Genomic DNA, 22,428 nt, shown 5'->3' on the forward strand with positions numbered 1-22,428 from the left:
TCCTGGTGAATTCCTTTCCTCTCCCTTTGCACAGTACTTGGATATTGATTGATCATTGTAATAACGTATACCAGAACCATTCTTTAATGACTAGTTTGCTAACTAGGAAATTATATCCATTTACCACAAACATTTGTTGAACTCTCCTGAAGCCAGAGTTTAACAAAATAATACAAGAGAAAAACTGGGTGGGTTGCTGCCTGATGAGTAAGCCAGAAAGTATTTAAAAATAAAATAAAATGGAATTACATCATTTTCTTGATGTAAGTGCCAGCACTTCTACTTGCATGAACTTTATTTATTACACAAATAAGACATTTACAAAGCACAACATTAAAAGTATGTAACAAAACAGACATTGGTTTTACAAAAAAGTGCTTACAATTTAGTTTTAGGTTTTTGTTTTGTTTTTTTTTTTAATAAATATTAGTCTTGACTGTCCACTCATTCAAAGGATTTTCTTTAACCATTGTAGCCAAGACATGCATCATTGCAACATGCTACAGTGAAACGATTGGCTTTTGAAATAAAACTCTTGATAAGTGTCTATAGTTGGCATCGTGTTACTAGGTCTGACCATATCACCGAGAGCAGCAGTGCAGGCTTTTTCCCCCTGTTCCCCCATCCCAAATAATAAGTCATGTAAGCACCTTTATCTGGGGTACTGGGGTTAACCTACTTGAGCCCAAAACCAACATAGTTTGGAAATAAAATTGTAAACCATTCCGTTTTCAGACCCCCGTCGCATGTATTTCTCTTGTTCACTTCTAGTGGAAAGTTTGCCTCTCACTAGCTACCCTCAAAGGATTCAGTCTAACTTTTTTTTTTGTAAATAGCCATTGGAAAACTTTCATACACAGAGTCTGCAGTACTGCACCATGACCCATTTGGCAATTACTGAACAAACAAAGTAAATGAGAAGGGTTTTAAAAAAAAAAAAAATCTATGGACAGGAGATGAATGCAAATGACCTGAGATAAGGTTTGGTTCAATGGCAACAGTCAATGTGAAATGCATTGTGAAAGAAAGTATTGAATAAATTAGAGGATTTCTTACATTCTTGGTACAGTCGAGTATTTTCCATACACATAATTAGCTCTAAAACTGCACAAGCTGAATTGCTTCCAGTTTTTGCAAACAATTTGGGCTTAACACAACAGAGCCTGATTTCTGAATTAGCAAAGCTGCTCGTGGCTACTTATCGAGGAGATTTCCCTTGAGCATGAGTTGTACGGTGCAATACTCTCTACATGTCTAGTGGGGACTCCACTTACACTATACATATTTGGTCAGAAACATCTATGCTACGTTAGCCCTGTGCTTCGCATTCTGATCCTGTCAGTGGTAACAGCTACAAAAACTTGGTTGTACAGTACATTATACAAGTCTGACTTGGTCAATCACTATAGTGGTTATTTAGCAGATCTACTCAGCTGTCTTGCTCCCCCTTGCCCTGCTGAGATGGAAGATAAACGTATCGAACCATTTTCTTGTTAAAAACAACAAAAAACGGGTTGCGGAAATCTCGACTACCAGGGGTCACCAGGTCAGGTTACAGCGTGGAATCTCGTCTTCAGTCTTAAAGCGAAGAGCCACCCGTGAGTTTATTACACGAGTCCCACAAGGAAATGATCGCTGGAATGAGCAAGCGTGAATGGAGGAGGAGGAGGAGGGGGCCTGGCGACTGTCCCAAGCGCATCAGCTTTTCAAGGCCATTTCATGTGGACACAAAGCAACTAAAACCTCGCTGCAACAAACACCGACACTGAATGCTCCATTACAGCCAACAAAAGCATGCCCGCTTCTCTTGCTCGTTGTTTCATACAAAAAAAAGGGGGGGGAAAATCTGGCTTATCGGTGACTAAAAACAGACGCAAATTTTTACCGTTGCCTTCTCAGAGGGGCAATAACAGTGAATTCTGGAACAACATTGCCCAATTGGATCACAGATGCAGATGAGTGTCTCTTGATTGGTTAAGTTCAATGGAAACTATTATTCACTTCTCAGGAGGTGCATAATAGTATTTTACGGACTTCTAATTTCATATCCCCTTTCAAATGTTAATTTAAGCTGGAGGTAAAGCAGCTCGCTGATGGCTGCAGTTAGACAGAATTCTGACCCAACCATCTGTATCATTATAACGCTGAATGTACGTAACAATGGGCGCATCTACATGTGCAATTAATTTGAAGCAATAAACTCCGGCGCTTTTTCTTTTTTTTTTTTTTTTGCACCGGAGTTTATTGCTCCCGGGTGCGCTGTTTGAACGTTTGCCTGGAACTGCAGCATATTGAGCCAGGTTACAGCAGCCCCGGCTGGCAGGGGCCCTGGGGTCAGGCTGCCAGCCTGAAACTGCTCTGACCCAGCCCAATGTGCCACAGAGGGGCTGGCTGGGGCATGAGGGGGCTCCAGTGCAGGGCAAGATGGCAGGCAGTCCCCACACTGAAGCACCCTTCTGGCCCAGCCAGCTGGGTCGGCATCTACACGTGCTTTGCTGTGAGTAAAAACACTCCGCAGCAAGGTCGTACTTGTAATCACAAGTGCATTAGTTGTGAACTTCATTAGTTTACTCCAGCCTGATAGCCCTGCACGTGTAGATGCAAGACGCTTACTGTGAAGCTCAGTAGTCTGCTCTGCAGTAAATGTCTCATGTAGACGTGCCCAGTATCTGTTCACCTCCTTTCTCAGCTCAGTTACTTCTTAGGTCAGGAGATCTTAACAGTCACCTCGACAAAATCCGTATCTGCTTCTGCAATTTGCTATACAAAGTCGCTGTGGCAAGCACGCCTCACTATAGCTAGAGCCATGTGCCCAGGAAGCCCGGGCACAGTGACGTGATGGGGCATATCCCAGAGAGATTTTGCCACGTTTGACTACGGCTTGCCCACAGCTAGCACGATGGCCATCCTAACCCACGTCGGGAACTGAGCCAGGAATTTCCAGAGTGCAAAGAATGGGTATTTAAGACCGAGCTGAAAAAACAACCCCCAACAGGCAGCAAATTTGGCCGGCGCTGGTCTGTACAGCTCAGGCCACTCGCTGAGAGAGAAGCTGTTACATAGCAGCTACGAGCAAATCAAGAGGAGACAGTAAAGATAGCAACGCTACCCCGTGAAATACTATTTCAGAGCTTTTTCCCCGGCCCAGAGCGAGACTTAGCAGCGAGACCGCCCACATGCACAAGCACTCGCCAGCACGGGAGAGGGCAGCCTGGCCCTTTGCAAGCCGTCACTTCAGACCGTCTTAGCCCAAGCAGCCTGCTCTCCTTGGCGAGCCCTGGGCAGGAGCAGGGACGCGCCAGCAACGGCTTGCAACACAAAGACGGAGGGAAGCATCAAAAGAAGCTGCCGGATCAACTTGCCTGGCCTTTAAACAACCCATGCACACTCTGTCCTTGCCTGCTGCGTGCTTGCAGCTGTGGGCTCTTCCTACCTGGCCTGCAGGCACTCTTTAAACCAGGTTGTTTTTAACTGTTTTTAAAAATTAAAGCAAAAAAAAAAAAAAAAAAAAAGAGAAGTCACAGCCTTAGTTCCCACTGCGCCTGTGCCCACAGGTCCAGCAACCCAGTGACCGCTTTCACGAGCTACACATTTGCTGCTAAGTTCTCTCTAGGGTCTGCACCCAAGCAAACTAAACCCTCTACATTCACAACCCAGCTTCCAGTTGGGATCCGACCAGAAAGATGCCTAGCTTCCCGGTCCCAGTCTGGGGTAGGTACGTGCTGGAATCCCCCATTCACGACTCCAAGTGAACAAGGAACAGGCCAGCTGGGAGGAAGACATGAAAACTGGGCTGATGGTCACTGAAGACGGCTGGGTCTTTTGCTTAAAGCCCTGGGAGGCAGTCAGGAGCTGTGCAGAGCGCTCACCTGCCTCTGACACCCACTGCCTCGGTGACCTTGGCTGAGCTACCCAACCTCTGTCTTCATTTCTGGGATATGAAAACGGACTTACCTTCCAGGGATGGTTCCTGGATTTGTGGTTTTAAAGCACTTTGAGGACAAAGGGCTCTATTCCCTGCTGGCATACTTTCTGTTGATTTAACGGCATTGCAACAATTGGAGAACGTGGAACCAGAGGTTCTGCTCAAGGGCCGAGCAGCTGAGGCTACGGGCCCACGTCAGATCTCTGTCTCGCTTGCGGAAGAAAGGAGTGGACCACTGGATTCAACGGTTTCACTGGTGCAAAACGATCCAGTGAACCCCTTTCATTTCTCCTCTCTTTATTTTAGAAGGTAACGATCAGAGCTACCCCTGGCTCAGCGTTCAATAGCTCTCTCCCTATTTCTGTCGTTTTGAAAGTAAGAATGGTGTAAGTGCAGTCGTCACTAATTTTGGCTAGGCATGGCATCACCTCAGGGAGACTCACTGTCATTCTACAAGTCCACAAGAAACAAGTGAAAATGCAACTGTGCACTCAACACACACACACCGTGCTGCTGGCGTGGAAAAATACCAGCTGTTAGGTGCTGGTTGGTGGGAATAACCAAAATGCGGGAATGGACTTTCTCCAGCATGACTGATCCTAGTTGCCTTGGATTGGACACAGTATTTCAACGACTGAGGGGCAGTGGTGCTGGTAGCGCCATGGACAGATGAGGAAGAGTTCACGCAGTCAATACTGAAATAGGATGACCTAATGGAAGAAATGTGAATGGAGCATTAGCTGGTACAGAAGCAAACCAACAAGACAGGAGACTCCCATGTCTAAGGGACGTGGACGTAAGAGGGTTGCTCAATCAGGGATTTTCCCCCCCGGCCTACTTCTTTTTGTAAAGCATGGTTTGGACCCAGGCCTCAGCAATCCTCCTCCCAGAATAAAGCCACCTCGGGAGAGGGGAACTGTACTGTACGTCAGGCGTCTGAACAGGAGGTAACGGGAATATATTAATACCAGGCAGAATTCAGCTTTTGAGTCATCCCTTAGGGCAAACCTATGCCAGCAGTTAAGATGAGATCAGGACTTTCACCCATTCCCATTCGTCCTTCTGCTCATAAGAACAAAGCAGCCCGGTCTGTGCGTGTGTGCACACTCCTCCCCCTCGCACAGGCCCTAGGGTCACTTCTGTGGGGTCCTCTTTGATGTGAATAGTTCCTTGAGGCCTATTCCACACCTGGCTTTTGAGCAGGCATCATTTCCGAGCTCAGGCATGCAAAGGAGAAAGGGATTGTTTTACAAGGGAGCACCCTTACAGGCAGCCTCCAGACTCCCCTGGCCCGAGACCTCCCTGAACAAGGAGCTGCGCTGAAATCCCAGGACTACGCGCATGGGGAGAGGGCATCAGGGCTGAGGCAATGGTGCAGTTCTCCAAATGAGCGTGCATCCTTGTCATGCAAACACTGTCATGAGGCACATGCAGATACAGCCATGCAAACATCATGAACATTTAAAACAAACCGGGGGCCACACTGAAATCGAGAAGTTGTCCTCAACCCACAGTGTTTTGACCAGAGCTCAGTCATCGCAGGCTAGCAAATACCATCCAAACAGCTTTGGGAAGAGAGGCCAAGATCTCCAAAAAGCTAAAGGTGAGAGATCAGTACTTCATAAGTACCCAAATAAAGAAGTAGGAACCTAACCTTAGGGACTTTTTGGAAGTCTTGGCCATGGAGGATTTGCTCATGTGAACAATAAAGCCACACAACGGGCACCTGAAGTGTTCACAAGAATCACTGCTGTCTTTTGCCTCATTGCCAGGTCGTTTCTACAGGCAGCATCCTAGTAGTTAATAGTAGTCGTGTTGTTCCAGCATCACAAAGAGACGCCTCTAGCATTAACTCATAGACAGCTGATGGGTCAGTGGATGGTGAAAGCTGCTCCAGGTTGTTAGTAATGCCCGTTTGCCCCAGCATTGACACCCTGCACAGACAGCTGATTAATGAAGCATGGGAAGACACCGAAGTACCACACAGAAAGGGAGGAGACAAGGATGGGTGACAGGAGCTCAACCACCCCAAGCGCAACAGCCCAGCAGCTCACAGAGACGAGATGCCGGATGGACCACCGACGGATGGCACTGCTGTCAGTGGCCGGTCACCAACCCCGGGGCCTGGGGCGGACATGAGAGGACAGATGAAGTGGTGGCAGACAGGATGGGACTGGGATGAAGCAAGGCTGGCTGGTGGCCCCGCGGATCAGCTGAACTCAGACAACAAGCGGCAGGAAGCTGGGGAGTGATGTTATGCACAGCTTTGCTCCAGCAGACGCTGGGACTCGGAGCCTGAAAGAGGGACTGCATTTACCTTCTCACCCCTATTAGATAGTGGTCCTTCCATGTCTGCTTTGAGGTGCACTGGTGGAGCAGTGTAAGGAAGCCTACAGTGCACTTGCCCACACTGTACCTGACCTGCGGATGAGAAGAGGGCTTCAGCCTCTGTTACCGTCAACGGGCTATTCCTCGTGCCAAAGTTTTAGCTTTCGCTGTGCTGCACACAACAATCCCCCTCCAGACTACGCAGCTGATACCAAGCAAGGGCTGGGTCAGGATGCAGGGGCAAGGAAAAGAAAGTGGGACATCACGCTGATGCTTAACAGAATTCAGCTTATAAGATCCCCAGTGGATCAGAAAGGAGGGAAAGAAGAGCCCTACGAATTGCCCAGGAGCAAACGGCTCCACCGCAGCCACTGCAGGAATCGGACCTGTCCTGTTAACGACACCGCTGCTCTTGGTCCCAAAACAAGCCACCAGCCCGGGGGATTACAGGAATAATCATTTCTGATCCCTGTCCCCGGGAACGCGTCCATTCAGCCGCCCACTGGCACCAACACGCGGTCGTTATCTGCCGAAGGAAAGGGCAGGAGGCGAAAGGCCAGCAAAGTAAACCCCAGACAATGACCCTGGATAAGGAGAAGGGGCTCCGGGGACCTTTCTTCCCCTACCTAATCCTGTCCCCACCCCTCCGCTTCTCCCTGCTATTTGGTCTTCTCCGCTGAATCGACCTTTCAAAAAGCCGCGGGGGGCAGAGGTTCTCCGACCCGACAGAAAAGCGCAGGCGCCGTTTGCGCACTGTAAATGCAAAGGGAGTTCTCCACGGGGTATCTATGCAACAGCCCCATTAACCGAGCACCCTGCTTCTCGTCATGGGGTCAAAGACCTCGTTTGCCACAAAGGACCCTTTGCGCTGTCTGCTCTCCAAGCACATCCCACCCCCGGTTCGCACGTCAGCACTTACTTTCTATGTAGCCGTGCAGTGTTACCATCCTGGCCCTCTCGGGGCTGCTAAAGGGAGAGTAGTGGATGTCATCAGACAGCGAGGAAGGGATCCGGGACGGGGGGGCTCCCGAAGGCGGCACTGTGTGTTGGGGCGTGTGCTTTTTATGGCGTGCTCTGCAGTTTTGAAACCAAACCTGAAACACCAACAGAAACAACTGGACTGAGTTTCGACCCCAGCAAAATCCATCTCGTTTTAAATAGCTCGGGGAAAGGGGCATCTATGACAAGCTCTGCTGGGAGCTCGGTGCATGGGGACCATGCTTGGTTGGCTTTATGTCTTGATTTTTAACATCTTGCAGAGCAAGAATTTTAGCTCGGTGAAGCAGAATCGTTAGTGCCAGTTTGCACTTGCCACAGGCAATAAAGCAACGCGATCCCCCTTCAGCGAGATGAGCCGCCTTTCACAACCGGCCTGTGAATCAGGGGGAGAAACTCCGTGGCAGGTGTGATGCAGGCCGCGGGCACAGATGACCGCGAGGGTCCGCTGTGCTCTGCGGATGGACAAGTACCCGACTAGGCTGCTCTTAGCTGCCAACAAACCCTCCGCGCGGAGCTGCAGATTTCAAAGCGCCAGCCTGTCAGCTGGAAAAGTCGCTTGCTGGCACTACGTCGCAGCTGGCAGAGGCTGCGTGATGGAGATCCAGTGACTTTAGTGCACTGGTCAAGTCATCGGTTTTCCTAGCTGGTCCTGGTGGGGCGGGATGTGAACTCTGATCCAACGCTCTCCACTTCTGCCTTTACAATCTATCAGATTTAACGGCATGTTACCGGCAGCCACCTCCAAGCCGAGCTCTCAGGACCAGCTCTCATGGAAGAACCGGCATCGGCATTGCACCGGCTGGAAAGGTGGATCAAAGAGGAGACCTCCCTCCTTCCCAAGTGCCCTGCCCAGGGTCTGTGCCAAGCCTGCCACATGCAGGGAAAACGCTGGGTACAACATGACTGGTGATGCTGGTACTGGGACTGGTCTCACTGGGGTGTGAGCAGCCAGGCTGCAGGCACACTCCCGGGACCTACTGATGCTGCACACACCTGCGCATCGGCTTGTCGGGGCGTGCCCCCCAGCTCTTTGTGCTGCCTAAGCTCGGTCACACTACCATCACTCCCGGTGCATTGAGGGAGAACACGCTTTTTGTCCTCCTTGGTGTGAGCAGGGGACGATGGGAAGGCACTGCGGGACTACCACCACTGGGGTGGGACAGCCTGCATCCTCAGAGAGGGCAGCTTGGGGAAGCCCCTCTCAGGCCCTACCCTACATCCCCTGCAAGAGCAGCTGCTTTGGGTGAAAGCACCACGCAGCCAAGCTGAGCTGTGCGTGTGCGAGCGTGGGCAGGGGCAGCACAAGGGGGAAAAAACAAATAAATACAAAAATCACAGGCTACCTCTGCAGAGATGACACCTCCACCGAGAACTTCATACCCTACACGTCTGCAGTACAGACCCATTAATGGAGCCCAGAGGCCTCCCTTCAATATCCTACCTGACAGCTTTGACTAATAGGATGCTGAATCCTGCTTCCTTCGGGCTGAATACGGGCCACATGTTCTTCAATTGGTTGCATGCTGGAATTTGTGTTTTATTCCCTACATTTTCATTTATTTGAGAGATAATCAATTAAAAAAAAACAAACCCCGTGACTCCATTAAGAAAGACCATCCTTTCCGCCTCTCTCCATGCTAGAGATCGGGGATATCGGATCACGAAGAATGAAACAGCTATAAACTCTTAGCAGAGGATTACGCCTGATAAATCATTTCCTATCAGAAGGACCCTTAAAAAAATATCCAAGCATAAAACAGCCCAGCCTATAGATCATCTTTCATTTATCGAAGAGCCTCACAGCAGAGGCTCGGGCTGGGTTTTCAGGGGGTAGAAATCCCAGCGTGCCTTTGGCCAGGCAAGCTGGGTTTGGGCTCTCACGTTGGTCTGGGCTGGACAAGGTGCGTCAGCAGCGCGTGAAAGCCAGGGGGATTCTCGGGCTCTGTGCGGCGATACCCAAGCTGCCCCGTGCACACCATACATGCCCACCAACCTTGCAGCGACTGCGGCTGGGATTTCCTCTGGGCCTTCCTCCTAGCCCTGCACCCTCAAACCCCTCAACCTGCACGTTTTCTCCAGCAAGCTCCCTGCCTCCGCGGCCTGGGGTAGTCCGAGCTACACACGTCTTTGTACGGAGCATTGTTTGCTCTTGGGGAAAGGCCCCTCCACGGGCACGTCTCAGTGACAGAGCAAAGGGGCTGGGGCTGGAGGATTAAAAGCAGCTTTCATTTCACACCGGTCTCTTTGGCTTGGCCTCAGTGGTGGGCTTTTGTTTTTTTAAATGTTCATCACCAAAGGAAAAAAGAGAGTTAAGAAAAAGGAAAACAAAGGTGGAAAAAATGGGAAACGAAAAGAGCAACGAATGGATGGAGGATGCAGAGCCGACCCACGCAGAGCGAAGGATCTAGCTAAACTGGCACGGCAGTTCCCAAGGATAACCGGTGAGGGAAATGCCGGCGTTGATGGAGCAGCGCGCAGAGAGGCCTGGCAGTCTCGAGCGGCCCAGCCCCCAGGTGCAGCAACACCACGTGCATCAAATCCCGGCGGCGCTTCCCTCACCTGAATGACTCTCCTGCTCAGCCCCGTCATGTCCGCCAGCTTCTGAAGGGTCTGTGCATCGGGGTTGTTGTCCTGAGCGAACTGTGCCTGCATGACCTAGACAGGGATGGAGAGCGAGCCGCATCAGCAGGGTGCTCCTCGAGCACCCCTGGACCCGCAGACCCACCCCACCCGAAGCCAGGCTACCTGCAGCTGCTCCGCTGTGAAGGACGTCCGGGCCCTCTTTGCTGGCTTCGGTTGGCTGTCTTGTTCGGAGGGGACAGCTCCCTCTAACGTGATCCCGTTGCCTGCAATGAGAAGCAATGGGTCTTAGCCCCCTTCTGCGAGGCTTCGGGATGAACCTGGCCTTGCCCCTGGGTTCCTATGTCCATCAGAGCCCCTCGCACAGACCCAGCCATTGAAGGGGGGGTCCCCAAACACCTGGAGGGGTCCCCAGACAGCTGGAGCAGAACGATGCCCCTTTTGGCTGCTGAGCGGCATCTCCGAAACAGAAGCTGGCCCCCGATGGGGCCAGGGGGGCTTGGGCTGCTGGCAAGAGTCCTGGCTTGCTGAGCCCTGGGCTGCACAGGTGCTTTGATGGCTCAAACCCAGCCTGCTGGCCTTCCCTCGAGCCAACCCCTGCTCAGGGCAATGGGAGGCTGGCTCGAGAGCCATGCAATCAGGCCGCACCGCGCCTACCCTGACCCCAATGCAGAATCCAAGTGGTGGGTTCAGGAGAGGCCTGGGGAGAGGAGGACGCTGGGCTGGAGCAGCCGCTGTGTCCCCACTGGATCTGCACGGCCATAGACACAGGTGACAGGCTCGCTGCAGGATCTCCCGGCCCCTCTCCCCCAGGCTCAGCCAGGGCAACCCCCAGCCCGGCATCCCGCTGCAAGGCTGCCTCCTGCAGCAGAACGGGGTGGGGATTTGCACGTAGGCTCTTAAAACACGCAGCAGACAAGAGCGCACGAAGCCAAGATGTGCAGCTGCCGGGGGCCCGACCAGCACGCCTCCTCCCTGCCTCTTCCCTAGGGGAGGGGGATGCACCCTGTCGGGGGTGCAGGAGGGTGGGCTTCAACACGTCCTGAGCTCTAGTCCACACAGGACGATTCCCCTCCTCGGAGCACGGTCCCACGCAGCAGCCTGAAGGATTTCCTAGCACCATCAAACATCGTCTCTATGCAGTACTTATAGGGCCTTAATGTCCCCAGCACTGCATGTCTCATAGCACCCGGGCATGCTACAGAAGGACCGCTGTCCCCATGCCATGGGTAGGAAGCACGCACCCATACACCGTGACTTCTCCAAGGCAATGCAGGGTTCATGGGGCAGCAGGGAACTGACCCCCAAGCTCCAGCTCAGCTCCCTGACCCTCTCATCGCTCTGCCTGTTAGAGAGACCACATCATCGCCAAAAGCTGCTGCACGAATGAACAGAATAGCTGTCGTGGCATTGCCTGCACCCAAGGAGAATGGTCTCGCAGCCAGCTGCTGACCCCAGTGGCAGCAGATAGCTCTGGGATCGCCTCAGAGGGGCTGGCAGAGACCCCCGGCTGGCACCACTCAGCAGAGCAGATACCAGCAGGGGCACAGCCAGCACCTTCCTTCCACCCCAGCTGCAACACCTATTATTCAACACTGCTGTCGAGAGACTCCAGCCAGGCCTGGGGCCCCGATGCTACCGTGTGCAAACACCAACACCTGTCCTAGGAGCTTATGGTCACGTACAGACCCGATACAAGAAGGGGTAGAGCAAGCACTAGGCAGGAATGGAGCACGTAGGACATGGAAACAGGACACAGAGAGATCGATGGGCACACAAAGCCCTGGCAGCCCAGATGGGTTCCCATGCTGTTGGCAGTGCCCAGGATTCGGGTTTCTCTCTTTGCTCGTCAGAGCACAATCTCCGCGCTGGAGTCCCTTCCACACGCGGCCCATGGAAATCACCTGGGGTTCAGCTTGGCCCTGGGAGTCAAGTCAGCTTTGGTCTTCATCAGCCTGGCCAGGGGCTGACACTTCTGCCTCTGGGCCCGGGTGGTGCAAGGTCAAGTTTAGACCCAGGTGGCAGCCTCTTGCTTGGTGGTGACAGCACTGGGAAGAGCACAGCGCGGTCACCGGTGCAGTCCTGGGGATGAGATGCCTCAGCGAGGGCCGTTCTGGGAGAAGACGACAAGGCCAATGTCCTGGCACCATTGATACAACAGGACCAGCGCTGCTGGGTGGGGTTGAGGGTGCAGCCAGGACTATTACTGTGATCAGCATCCACCATAGCACCTCCCTTTGTTGCGTCCACTGGAATGACTTGCTCTTCTGGCTTTATGGAGGGGGCACACGACAGCCAAGAGGGTCTGGACCACGGACCCCCTGAGCTGATGAGTGCAGAGGGACCACGGAGACAGCAATAAGCTGCCGGCCCCAGCTACGGGACAGCAAACAGACACCTCCCCTCCATGGGGAGGACCCCGGGATCTGCAGCCGTCCGAGGGAGGCGAGAGCACCCTACAGACATGCAGGCTTCTCTGCACAGCTGCCACCCTTGCCCCGCGTGGACTCTGCTCAGATGCTGCAGCTGCCACATTGCTCGTCCTCCTCCAGTCCTTCTGCCCGCAACGAGAAACTGAAACACGTCATCCCGGACCACAGACCCACGCAGATCAGCAAGGCCTAAGACCTAGGTCCATGGGCAGGGGCTTCCTACACGTTTCCCACAACGTGCGTCACTAAACGATAGCATCGGGGAAGCAGGATGCCGCGTGCAGCTAGTCCGTGCAGGCAAGCCGAGTCCGCCTGCTGCCCACGCCTGCGACCAACGTGCAGCCGGATCTCCAACACTGTGCGGAGCCAAGTGTCGGGGTGCGTGGGGACATCTTTATTAAGACCAGCTTCCCCCGAGGGGTTCGCCAGGCTCGGGGAGGGCAGGCGCCCTAAGCCGGAGAGGTATCGGCGAGCGAGCGACAGCAGTGGCGGCTTGCCTCGGGGTTCAGCAGCGTCCCCTCTTTCACCAAGCTGCCTTCGTCCCAGGAGACACTTGCTTCATAGGCTGGATGGGGCTGTGATTGTCTTGGCCCGAGTTGAAGGGCTTTCTCGTCTCGTTTGACGGTTCCTGCAGGATGATGAATGGGATTCTGGCTTCGGCAACATCTGTTTATTTTTCTCCTACGTAAAACCTGATGTGCCGGAGAAACTGCTTTGTAATTACTGGAGAGAAATGTGTGGCCCTCTGTAATGCTCCAGAGACCGCTGCCCTCCGAGGCGCTCCCGTCCCTCCTCGGAGCAGGCCCGGCTCTCGGGAGGCATAGGGCTCTCGCTCAGCTCCGGTGGGGACAGGCCTACCCTCGCATACAGGACCGGGCAGACAACCGATCGGCTCTGCCAGCAGCTCCGTCCCCCCGAGACCCTCCCGTGGCCCCGTCGTGTTGCGGGAGAGAGCGCCCGGCGCTCAAGCTGCGTAGAGGAATAAAGCCCCGACGGCCACACCTGCACGGGCTGCGGTCAGCATCGCCTTCCCTGCTCCGCCGTCCCCTTCGGCCACGACAATGCACCGCCTTTGTCCAGAGCGGCCCCTGACATCCGCCTGCCATATGTCCTGATGTGGTGCGAACAAGCGTCCCAGTCGGGCCCTCCCAGCCCGATCTGGCATTTTGTTTTCATCCCATTGCTCAAGCCTTGTAAACAGAAACGCTGCTTATTTTCGCGTCGGGTCAGCTAATCGCTTCCACATGCCGCGAGGGGCGGGGCGGGATGGGACGGGGCACCCGCTCGCTTCCCTGCGCGCCGCGCTCGCCTGGCCCAGCAGCAGCTCCAGCAGCGATTGTTACGGGGGATGCGTGGAGCAAGGGCAAAGCCAACGCCCCTGGGAGGTCTCCTAGTTGTCTTCTCTTCCATGCCCCAAGAGCAGATGCAGGCAGCACCTGGCCTTTCCCTCTTGTTCCCACCCCTGGCCCTACCCCATGCACCTCCCTCATGCATGCTGGAGCGTGGGGGTGACCCTCGTCCAGTGCAGCCTGGCCACAGGGTAGGTAAGATGCAGCCCCCCACCAGTTTCAGCTGTTCCCAAACCCAAGAGACTTAGCTGGGGGCCTTGGCTGCTGCTGCCAAGGGTCTGGTCCTAGGGGGAAGAGCAGAGGCACCCGGAAACCTCCTGTGCTCGGGGACCAGTATGCGGCATCCCCTCCTCCATCCTTGTCCCTGAACTGAAGAGGCCCAGGTCTCACTGCCTCCCAGTGTGGACAGGGCCTGGGGTTGCCCCAGTGCTCTCCCAGGTGCTGCAGCAAGGCAGGGTGCGGGGCGCCAGGCCAGGCCAGCCAAGGGCCTGTGTCCGGCTCAGGCCTCGGACATCACAGAACGAGCTGCTCTTTATAACACAAGTCCCCCATTCACCTCCTGACGGCACACAGAGCATCAGGCACTGCTTTGTGCACCCTGCTTTTCGGGCGGATGGAGGGAGACGCCAGCCCTCACCTCCGCGGCCTGCCTCGGTTTCTCTCTCTTGCTGGTGCTGGGACCGGGAGGGTTCTCCAGCCGAGCCCAGCGTCCAGGGAGATCTCAGCTGCAGCTGGCAGACACTTCGGGATTCGGGGCAGCTCCAGGATGCAGGATGGTCAGTGCCATGCAGCCCTTCGGCGCTGCTGGTTGAGGAGTGCTGGAGCATGGGCGGTGGCTGCCCAGGTCCCTGCTCATCGGCACGGAGGTGCTTCGCTGGTGCTGGGGCTGCCCAGTGTCTCCTCCATGCTAAGCAAGGTCACCGCCCTGGACCATACGGCAAGCAGCTCGTCTGCACGGTGCCCGGTGGGGGCCACGGCAGAGACCGCAGTTGGCAGCACAGAGGTGCCACGATGGGGAAGCCACTGTTGGTCTGAAGACCTCGAACTGGAGAGGAGAGCGGGGCGGCTCGGACCAGCTCCCTGGCAGGGTGCAGCACCCACCCGCGTGGCTTAGCCCTGAAAACAGTTCAAGAGCCAACAAGCCGACACCAGCGACCAGCCCCTCTGCCCCGATGCCCACCAGCCTCCAAGCCCTTGGTGCCTTTGCCCTATAAGCTGTCCTTTAAACCCCGGCCTCTCTGGGCAGACACCGCGGCCAGGTCAGGGTTGCCTTGCTCTCACAGCCCTGGCTCCACTTCCCCATCTCCTTGCAAGCATCCTGCTCTTTCCAAACACCGCCTGGGCCAGCCGGGCTCTGCAGCGCGTCCAGCCTCCCGGCCCTGCTCTCGGCACTTCCACGTCTCTCCGCCTGCCTGGCAGCTGCCGCTCAGGAAGACGGAGCTGGGCGCGGTCCAAGGGAAGGGAGCCGCTCCGTTCCACCGCTGACCTTGACCACGCGGGCCGGTCCCGCGGGGGCGTGGACCCGGCTGGGAAGCCAGCTCTGCACCATCTCCTTTGCAAAGGGCCTGGCAGGGAAGGGGCACCACCGTGGCGGGGCAGGGCCAGTGGAAAAGGAGGGAAAGGCTCTGTCCGGCTGCCAGGTTTCCCACCTTCCAGGCGCATGAGTCAGTGCCTCCAAACCCCTCCTGCTTCCTGCCCTGCAGGCTACCTAGGGAGACCCGCGAGTCCCAGCAGCACAGCGCTGGATCAAAGCTGGGGGGTGGGGGGTGTCACACGTTTCCTCGCCGGAGAAATCCCAGGTCCTGAGCCTTGGCAGCTCATCTGGAGCGAGGCTGCAGCTCACACACCGAGCCTCCTACGTGGGGTGCCCCCCACCCACCTCTCCCAGGTGCTGTCCCCCTCCGGGGACGTCTGCTGGGGGCTGGTGTCCTATGGGAAAGCCGAGAGGAGCGGAGAACGGGGCCTCTCTTGCTCCCCGGAGAGAAAACATGGGGCTGCAACGCAATCGGGACGAGCAGAAGTCAGGGTCAGCAGTGCGGGGCAGGACAAGAGACGAGGGAGAGCATGGGGGGGCTGGGAGCAATGGGGTAAAGCCCCAAACCAGCGTGTCCGGGGCATGGTCTCCGCACGTGCTGTGCAGCTTCGGCTTGGCTGGCGGTGCAGAAAGCACCAGGGATCACAATAGGGGACCCGATCCTTCCCTGGGGCAGGCCAGGGTCCTGCTCACCTTGGGTCAGTCGGGGGCGAGAGCTCTGCCCACCAGGCTCTGCTTTGCCCTCCGCGCGGCCCTGGGAATAGCAGGGCACTGACCCAACCGCCCGGGAAGAGACCGGGGACTGAGCGACCTAGGAAAGGAGCTGGAGCGAGAGGGCACACACTGAGCCAGCCACGCTCCTGCCCGCGGGGGATGCCTACCGTTCTCCGCCGCCCGCTTGAGGTTCTCGATCATGGTGTCGTAGTGGATCCGGCACAGCACCTTCTCCTCCACCAGCCCGAACTCCTCGCCGGTGGACAGCTGCCTCTTGCAGGAGAAGCAGGCGAAGCAAGCGAGGTGGTAGGCGTTGCCGCGGGCTCTCCTCACCCAGTCGCTGGCATAGATCTGCCGGCCGCAGCGGGCGCACTTGGTGCCGAACCGACTGGAAGAGAAAACAGGCACACACGGAGGGCGAGAGGTCAGGGGGAAGCTCTCACATTTGTCCCATGATACCTTTGGGGGCCCCGGGGCACACAAGGCCGCACTGCCCCCTCCCTGGGGGTTTACAGGAATAGAGCAACAGGCCGAGCCTGGCATGGGAAAGGGCACCTGGATGGCAAAGAGACTTGCCCAAGGTCACCCAGAGGCCAGTGGCAGAGCCAGGGGTAGGCGACCCAGGACACTTGTGTTGGTCGGGCCCTGCTGATGCCTCCACCAAGCTAGCAGAGGTGGGATAGAAACCTCGGCTCCGGCAGGTCTGTCCCAGGGGGGCCATAGTGTGGTCAGGTTCAGCCCCGAGCCCCTAATGACCAGGGATCCTAGTTTTCTCTGGTTTAAAAAAATCCCCAAATTTTCGGTTTAAAAGAGTAACCCCAAGTCTACATTTTTCCATGATTAAAATGAAACACCGCTATATCTATACATTTTCTCTTTTAAATGCATATTCATTGGCGATTCTCATGGTAGTGGTGTTTCATATCGATATCTATAGCGGTGTTTCCTTTAAAAAAAAAAAAAAAAAAAAAAATCACAGAAAAACATGGATTCGGGTTGGTTGTTTTTTTTAACTGAAAATTGGGGATTTTTTTTAAACGGAGAAAACCAGGTTCCCTGCTAACGCCATATGGAGAAGCCAGAGCACCAAAGCAGAGACGCGGGGCCCTGGGAGAGCAGCAAGGAGGCGAGGAAGCAGCTCTGGGAGCGGTGGGGCAGGAGAAGGACCTTGCCACCCCGCTGCGGGGCCAGGATGGGGTTTACGGCAGCACGGCGGGTTGGTCTCCCTCTGCCCGCAGACATCCACGGGAGCAAGGCCGGTTGCCTCTGGGAACGTCCCTCGCTGGGGGAAGCTGTAGCCAGGAGCTCAGCCCAGGAGATGCCCCCACCCCAAGGGAAACGGCCTACAAGAGCTCTCGGAGCAGGAGAGGGAAGGGGGGGTCACACGAAATCCAGCTGAAATCAAGCACCGGACGCACCGCTGACTGCAACGGGCCTGGACCAGGCTGCAGGCAGAGGATGAGGCATCGTGCTGCGACAGCTGCCGAACGGACGGTAAATGCACAAGCGGGGGGTTGTGGTCAGGCGGGTCCGTGACTCAGCCTTCAAGCCCATGGGCGTCTCGTCTGGATAAGGACCCATGTGCCACTCAGATGGAAATCTCCTAAGAGCCATTTTTCCCCCCCTTTCCCATCAGTTCAAACCTTTTGCACACATAGTCTTATTTCCCACCCCCCCTCATTAAGACCCCTTTGCCACTAAAGGGAAAAAAAAAAAGAAAAAAAAAAGGCCCGAGTTGGTTTATTCATGCCAGAAATACCGTTCAGAGTTACACCCTGGAGAAAGTAAAAATGCAAACAGCGCTCAGGCTTTGCCTCGCGCTGCTCCCAAGCGTCTCCCGAGCCAGCTCTTCCGGCGAGGTTCGCAACCTTTGATTTCTGCACGCTGAAGTTGCTTGCAAAAGCCTCCGTGGTTGACAAGAGAGTCTGCGACGCCGTGGGTAGACGTGCAGCCCGTTCACTGCCCCACAAAGCTGGACCCCTCTAGAGGTGCGTTAAATCCGGCTGGGTGAAGCCTACGTTCTCCCTCTGCTATTTTTCTCTTTTAAATGCATATTCATTGGCGGTTCTCATTAAAAATAATGGGGGATGCAAACAGCGGCAAAGAACTGATTTTTTTCCCTTTGCGACGGCAGAGTTATCGTCGGTCCTGCAACGACTCAGACCTCGGATAAAAGGTTTCTTTCCCGTAGAGTCTAGAAGTATTACGGAGCCAAGCTCGGCTGCTTTTGTGCAAGGCTACGGCACAGCCCGTCCGTGCCAGCTGCCGCCGAGCTGTCGGAGCAGACCAGCGATTACCGTCTCTGCTATCGCGGCTCCCGTATTTCCCCATTTGAATTTTGTAGGCTGTCCTCTTCCACACCAGGCACCCCGAAGCCTCTGCCATGCTTGCTGCCCAGGTCAACCATCTAGGAAGACGCACAATACAGCTCATCCCGCATCTACCCCACTCAGCGGCTTGAATCTGAAGGGCCTAAACCTTCTCTCCGTTCTGTTCAACAATTTATTTTCATTCCCAAAGACTTAAAAAATAAAAATAATAATAATAATTTTAAAAAAATTAAAAAAAAATTGTCAATCCAAAACAAAACATTCTCCAGCTTCCCACCCCCCTTCATTACCAATTCACTTAATGAAGCAAAGCAACTCCCGCCCCTCCGGCCGTACGGTCCAAGTGCAGGGTTAATTGAATGCTCACACAGCTACCGCAGGATCAAAACCCATTGTGTGACCATGCCAAACCCAACCCCGTCGAGCGACCGTCTCCCATCTGCACCCAGGCTGCAAGGGACCACAACGGCCCAGAGGCCTCTCTCACCGCTGCCCTCAATGGGGTCACGTCTGATTTACATCGGCATCCTTTAAAAGCGGAATCGGGCTCCTTCGGTGTGAATAACTGAGGCGCGAGTACAGTTCGAGTGTCCGACATGAATATTACTAATTGCAAACTATTTGGGAGGCACAGAAACGTCTAGATGTTGGAGTCTGAATGTAGTGGACCAAAGGGGGGCTGGGGGGCAAAGCCGGCTGCATGGAGAGGACGCTTTTGTGCTGAAACGACGCAGCGTTAGCTAAAGAGACGTTGCTAATTCACTTCAGATGGGAACTCTGTAAACTGACTGTGTGCCAGCCCATTTATATAAATGCACAAACAAAAGAGCCGTATTAATTTATTTTTTTTTTAATTTAGAGCTACGATCCTTCCTGTAACTGGGATTACCGGGAACAAGGCGCCGTGTAAACAAGCTGACATGCTGCCCCGACAAGTCGAGGGGAAGGGTCAGCCTTCAGCCAGCCCCTCGCACTGGGCACCCCAGCGGGCTGGAGCCGCTCCCTCGCCTCGCAGAGAGCCCAAAGCCCTGCGAAGGAGGCAGGAGCCGGGGGGGGGTTCCCCCCCATTTCACAGAAAGGGGAACCGAGGCATGAGGCGGTCGTGCACAGGAAGGTAAAATCCAGGCCACGATCCCATCCATCGCACCCCTCCTCCCGTTGTGCAGAAAGCAAAGCTCAAAGACCTGCAGTGGAGCAGCGTCGCGGTGCCACGCTGGGACGTGCAGCGACACAGGGAAGTCCCCGGGCTCCGTCCTGCTCGGGCAGATGCCCGCGGGGCCTGCCGGTGTCTGGGTACCCGCAGGACAGGTGTTCCCACCCGGCCCTGTCCCGCTGGCTCTCAGATCCCTCTCCGGGCCTGTGCGCGCGACATCCCTTCCTCCCCACTCCCTTCGCGCTTCACACGCTTCCCCTTAATCCCACAAAAGCAGCGCTCCTGCCGAAGCCTCCGGTTCCTATTAACCCCTCGGATCCCACGCGAGGCTTTACTGACCCGGTGCGGGCTGTGACCCCCAGCCTCCTCCTACCCCGGCGGACGGCGCAGCGTTACAGGACTCGCTGGGGTGGTTGCTTGTGCCCTATGCCAAGAAACGGGCCACAGCTTCGGCGCGTACTGAGCAGAGATCCGCTGCTTACGGCCAGACAGCTCGCACACGGGGAGCTGCTGCACCCAAGCTCCTCGCGTCTGTTGTGTCAAGCGCGGCAAAGCACCCTGCGAGGGGCCACGTCCTAAACTAGTGCCCTTATCCAGCCGGGGCTCCTGGCCTGGGGACCGGCCCATGGCCATGCAGGGGTAGGGGCAACACAAGCATCCAGGGGGGCAGCCCCTCTCTCTCGCAAAGCAGCGGTGAGCTGCTCTCTCTCCCCTCAATGCAACATCCGTACGCCCACACCCCCCTCGCCTGGGACAAGCACTGCCTTTCCAACCCAAACTGGAGTTGGGGCTTTTTTCCCCCCCCTGCAAACAGTTCCCCCCCAAATGCGGTGAGGGGGCGGCTTCCCTTCTGCATCGAAAGCCCTGAAGAGACGCTCGAGCCAAGCTGGCTCTCCGTCCGGAGGGAGGCTGCGTTCCCAGATCCTGAATAAGGAAACGGTGGCTTTGGTTTGCTCAGCCGCCCTTAGAAATCCAACACCCCTGCAAAGGGGACGGTGCAGGGGCTAGTCACGGGTGAGGAAGGCTTCCTCCTCTCGGACCCCAGCCCCGGCTGCGGGCAGCGGTGACCAAGGAGGACTGCTGGGTGCTGGGGCTGGCTCCAGGCGAGTTTCCAGGGAGCACGGGGGCCAGGTCACACAGCATCTCCCCCGTGGGCAGGCCTCAGGGTGCTGCAGGGGGGCTTCCCACAGCAGGGAAGCCCCTTCCCTGCCTGGCCGGGGCGAGATCCAGGCCCCCAGTTTCTCCCACAGCAGGTTGTGACAGCCCAGGCGCCGGGGACTGGCCCAGCAGCATGGAGCGGGACCGAGGCGGCAAACAGTGCAAGGGAAACAAAGCAGAGCAAAAACACTGGAAACCTCCGGGGCCTTGCACGCCGAGACTGCCCAACACGGCACCCCTGCCTCCTCGCAGGGCCTGCCACAGCTTCCCCTCACGAAAGCTCGTCCCCCCACAGCTGCCGGCCCAGTCCTCCAGGCCCCCCGCTCCGGGGCACAGCAGGGCTCCGAATGCAGGCAGGATTGGGCCCGAGACGCACGCCATCCCCGTTACCTGCAGGACATGCCCAGCCAACAGCCCAGAGGTGGAGGTACCACCTGGTCCTGCAGAGCTGCACGCTCCTTGCCGTTGCAGCGCGGCCCTTGCACGCTCCGAAACGCCTGGACCGGCTTTCCCCCGCACCTCCTCCCCCATCACGTGCGCAGCGTGCGGAGCCGGGGCTGGAACCGGAGGTCCCCGGCTCCTATAATCAGCACCGGGAGCGCTGGCTCCTACAAGGCCTCTGAAGCGCCCTGGCCTGGCCGGAGCATTCAACCCCAGGCCTCCTGGGCTCCCAAAGCACCTAGTCCTGCACCCGGCCCTGGGACCGCTGCGCACAGAGACCTGCAGAGCCGGCACCAGGGGAAGGGGCTGGGGCAACCCGCGGCCCCGGAGGCAACGCATCAGCCGCCTCCGGCTGCAGCCCCCTTGCCAGCAAACCGCCCCGAGCAGCAGGACGGTCCCCGTGTTATTCCAGCACGTACGAGGACAAACCCCCGATCGCCAGCCCGGGCCTGCACAGCCCCGTGCCCTTAGCTCGTATTTAGGAAGAAGCAGTCAGCGAGGCCCCACTTTGCCCAGGTCACCGGGGCGGGGGGAAGCCACGCGGCGCCCAGCCGTGCCCGGCTTCCTCGGCACCGCAGCAGCCCTTGCGGGCGGAGAGGAGAGGAGGGGAAGGGAAGGGAAGGGAAGGGAAGGGAGCCTCCTGCCCCGTCCTCCGACCCTTCCTCCCCGCGCGCGGCGGCGGTGCCAGCCCCGCAGGGAGAGGAGGGCTGCTTTTTGGGCACCCTCCCGTCCCGGCTCTCGGTTTCGGGGGCCCGATCCGGCGCGCGCGGCGGGATCGGGCCCTGCCTTACCTGAAGTAGTCCACCTTGCAGAAGACCTCCTGGTTCTTGATGTAGCAGCTGCTCTGGCGGCGCAGCGACGTGCGGCACACGGAGCACTGCAGGCAGCGCACGTGCCAGATGAGGTTGTTCACCTGGACGGGGTGGGGGGGGGGACAGGCGTGAGCCGGGCGCGGGGCAGCCCTCTCCTCCCCGCTCCCCTGTCCCGGTGCCCCGCGCCCGGTGGCTCACCTTGAGCAGGTACCTGTCGAGGATCTGGAGGCCGCAGCTGGAGCAGAGGTTCTTGGCGGCGGCGGCGGGCAGCGAGGCGGCGGAGGAGGAGGAGGCGGGCGAGCCCACGGACGGCGTGGACGGGGTGCTGGGCGCCGAGCCCGCCTCGTCCTTGCCCGGCGGCTCGGCGGAGGAGGAGGCGGAGGAGGGCGGCGGCGGCGGCGGCGGGGACAGGCAGCGGCTCAAGCCGCTCGCCATCGCCGCGCCGTCCAGGCAGCGGGCGCCGTCCTGAGCCATGCGGGCGGCCGGGCGGGCGGGCGCGCGGGGCCCTATATAAGGCGGCTGGGCGCAGTCCCCGGGACGGCTCTAGTGGCCATTGAAGCAACAAAAGCGGCGCGCGGGGAAGGGGGGCGGAAGGCGGCTCTGCCTGGCGCACTTAACCCGGGACTCTTCAAGTAATCGCTGGTCCCCGCCAGCCAGCGGCGGCCCGGGCGGG

General features: G+C 56.8%; 1 protein-coding gene across 2 annotated transcripts; it reads right to left on the bottom strand.

Annotated features, from left to right (window-relative positions):
- Positions 1 to 264: 264 nt before the first annotated feature.
- LHX6 (LIM homeobox 6) lies at positions 265 to 22,383 on the bottom strand. 2 transcript variants are annotated; one of them, XM_006267270.4, is made up of 8 exons: positions 21,954 to 22,375; positions 21,735 to 21,856; positions 16,029 to 16,249; positions 9,998 to 10,098; positions 9,812 to 9,907; positions 7,173 to 7,347; positions 6,243 to 6,346; positions 265 to 4,635 (listed from the first exon to the last, which is right to left on the bottom strand). In XM_006267270.4, exons 1-8 carry the CDS (start codon positions 22,227 to 22,229, stop codon positions 4,615 to 4,617), a joined length of 1,116 nt encoding a protein of 371 aa, XP_006267332.1. In that variant the 5' UTR covers positions 22,230 to 22,375; the 3' UTR covers positions 265 to 4,614. The 2 variants fall into 2 exon arrangements, with proteins under 2 accessions (XP_006267332.1, XP_059571699.1); XM_059715716.1 differs by lacking the exon at positions 6,243 to 6,346 and having other exon boundaries at positions 21,954 to 22,383.
- Between the last annotated feature and the right edge of the window lie 45 nt (positions 22,384 to 22,428).

The sequence above is a fragment of the Alligator mississippiensis genome, chromosome 12, assembly GCF_030867095.1.
Source record: "Alligator mississippiensis isolate rAllMis1 chromosome 12, rAllMis1, whole genome shotgun sequence".
Taxonomy (NCBI): domain Eukaryota; kingdom Metazoa; phylum Chordata; order Crocodylia; family Alligatoridae; genus Alligator; species Alligator mississippiensis.

Excerpts from the sequence above, each read along its gene's own strand:
- LHX6 (XM_006267270.4), bottom strand. The coding sequence starts at position 22,229 with ATGGCTCAGGACGGCGCCCGCTGCCTGGACGGCGCGGCGATGGCGAGC. Across the intron at positions 9,908-9,997 it reads TCACAGCGGAGCAGCTGCAG|GTCATGCAGGCACAGTTCGC; the intron begins GTAGCCTGGCTT and ends ATCCCTGTCTAG. Across the intron at positions 6,347-7,172 it reads ACTGCACGGCTACATAGAAA|GTCAGGTACAGTGTGGGCAA; the intron begins GTAAGTGCTGAC and ends TCTCATCCGCAG.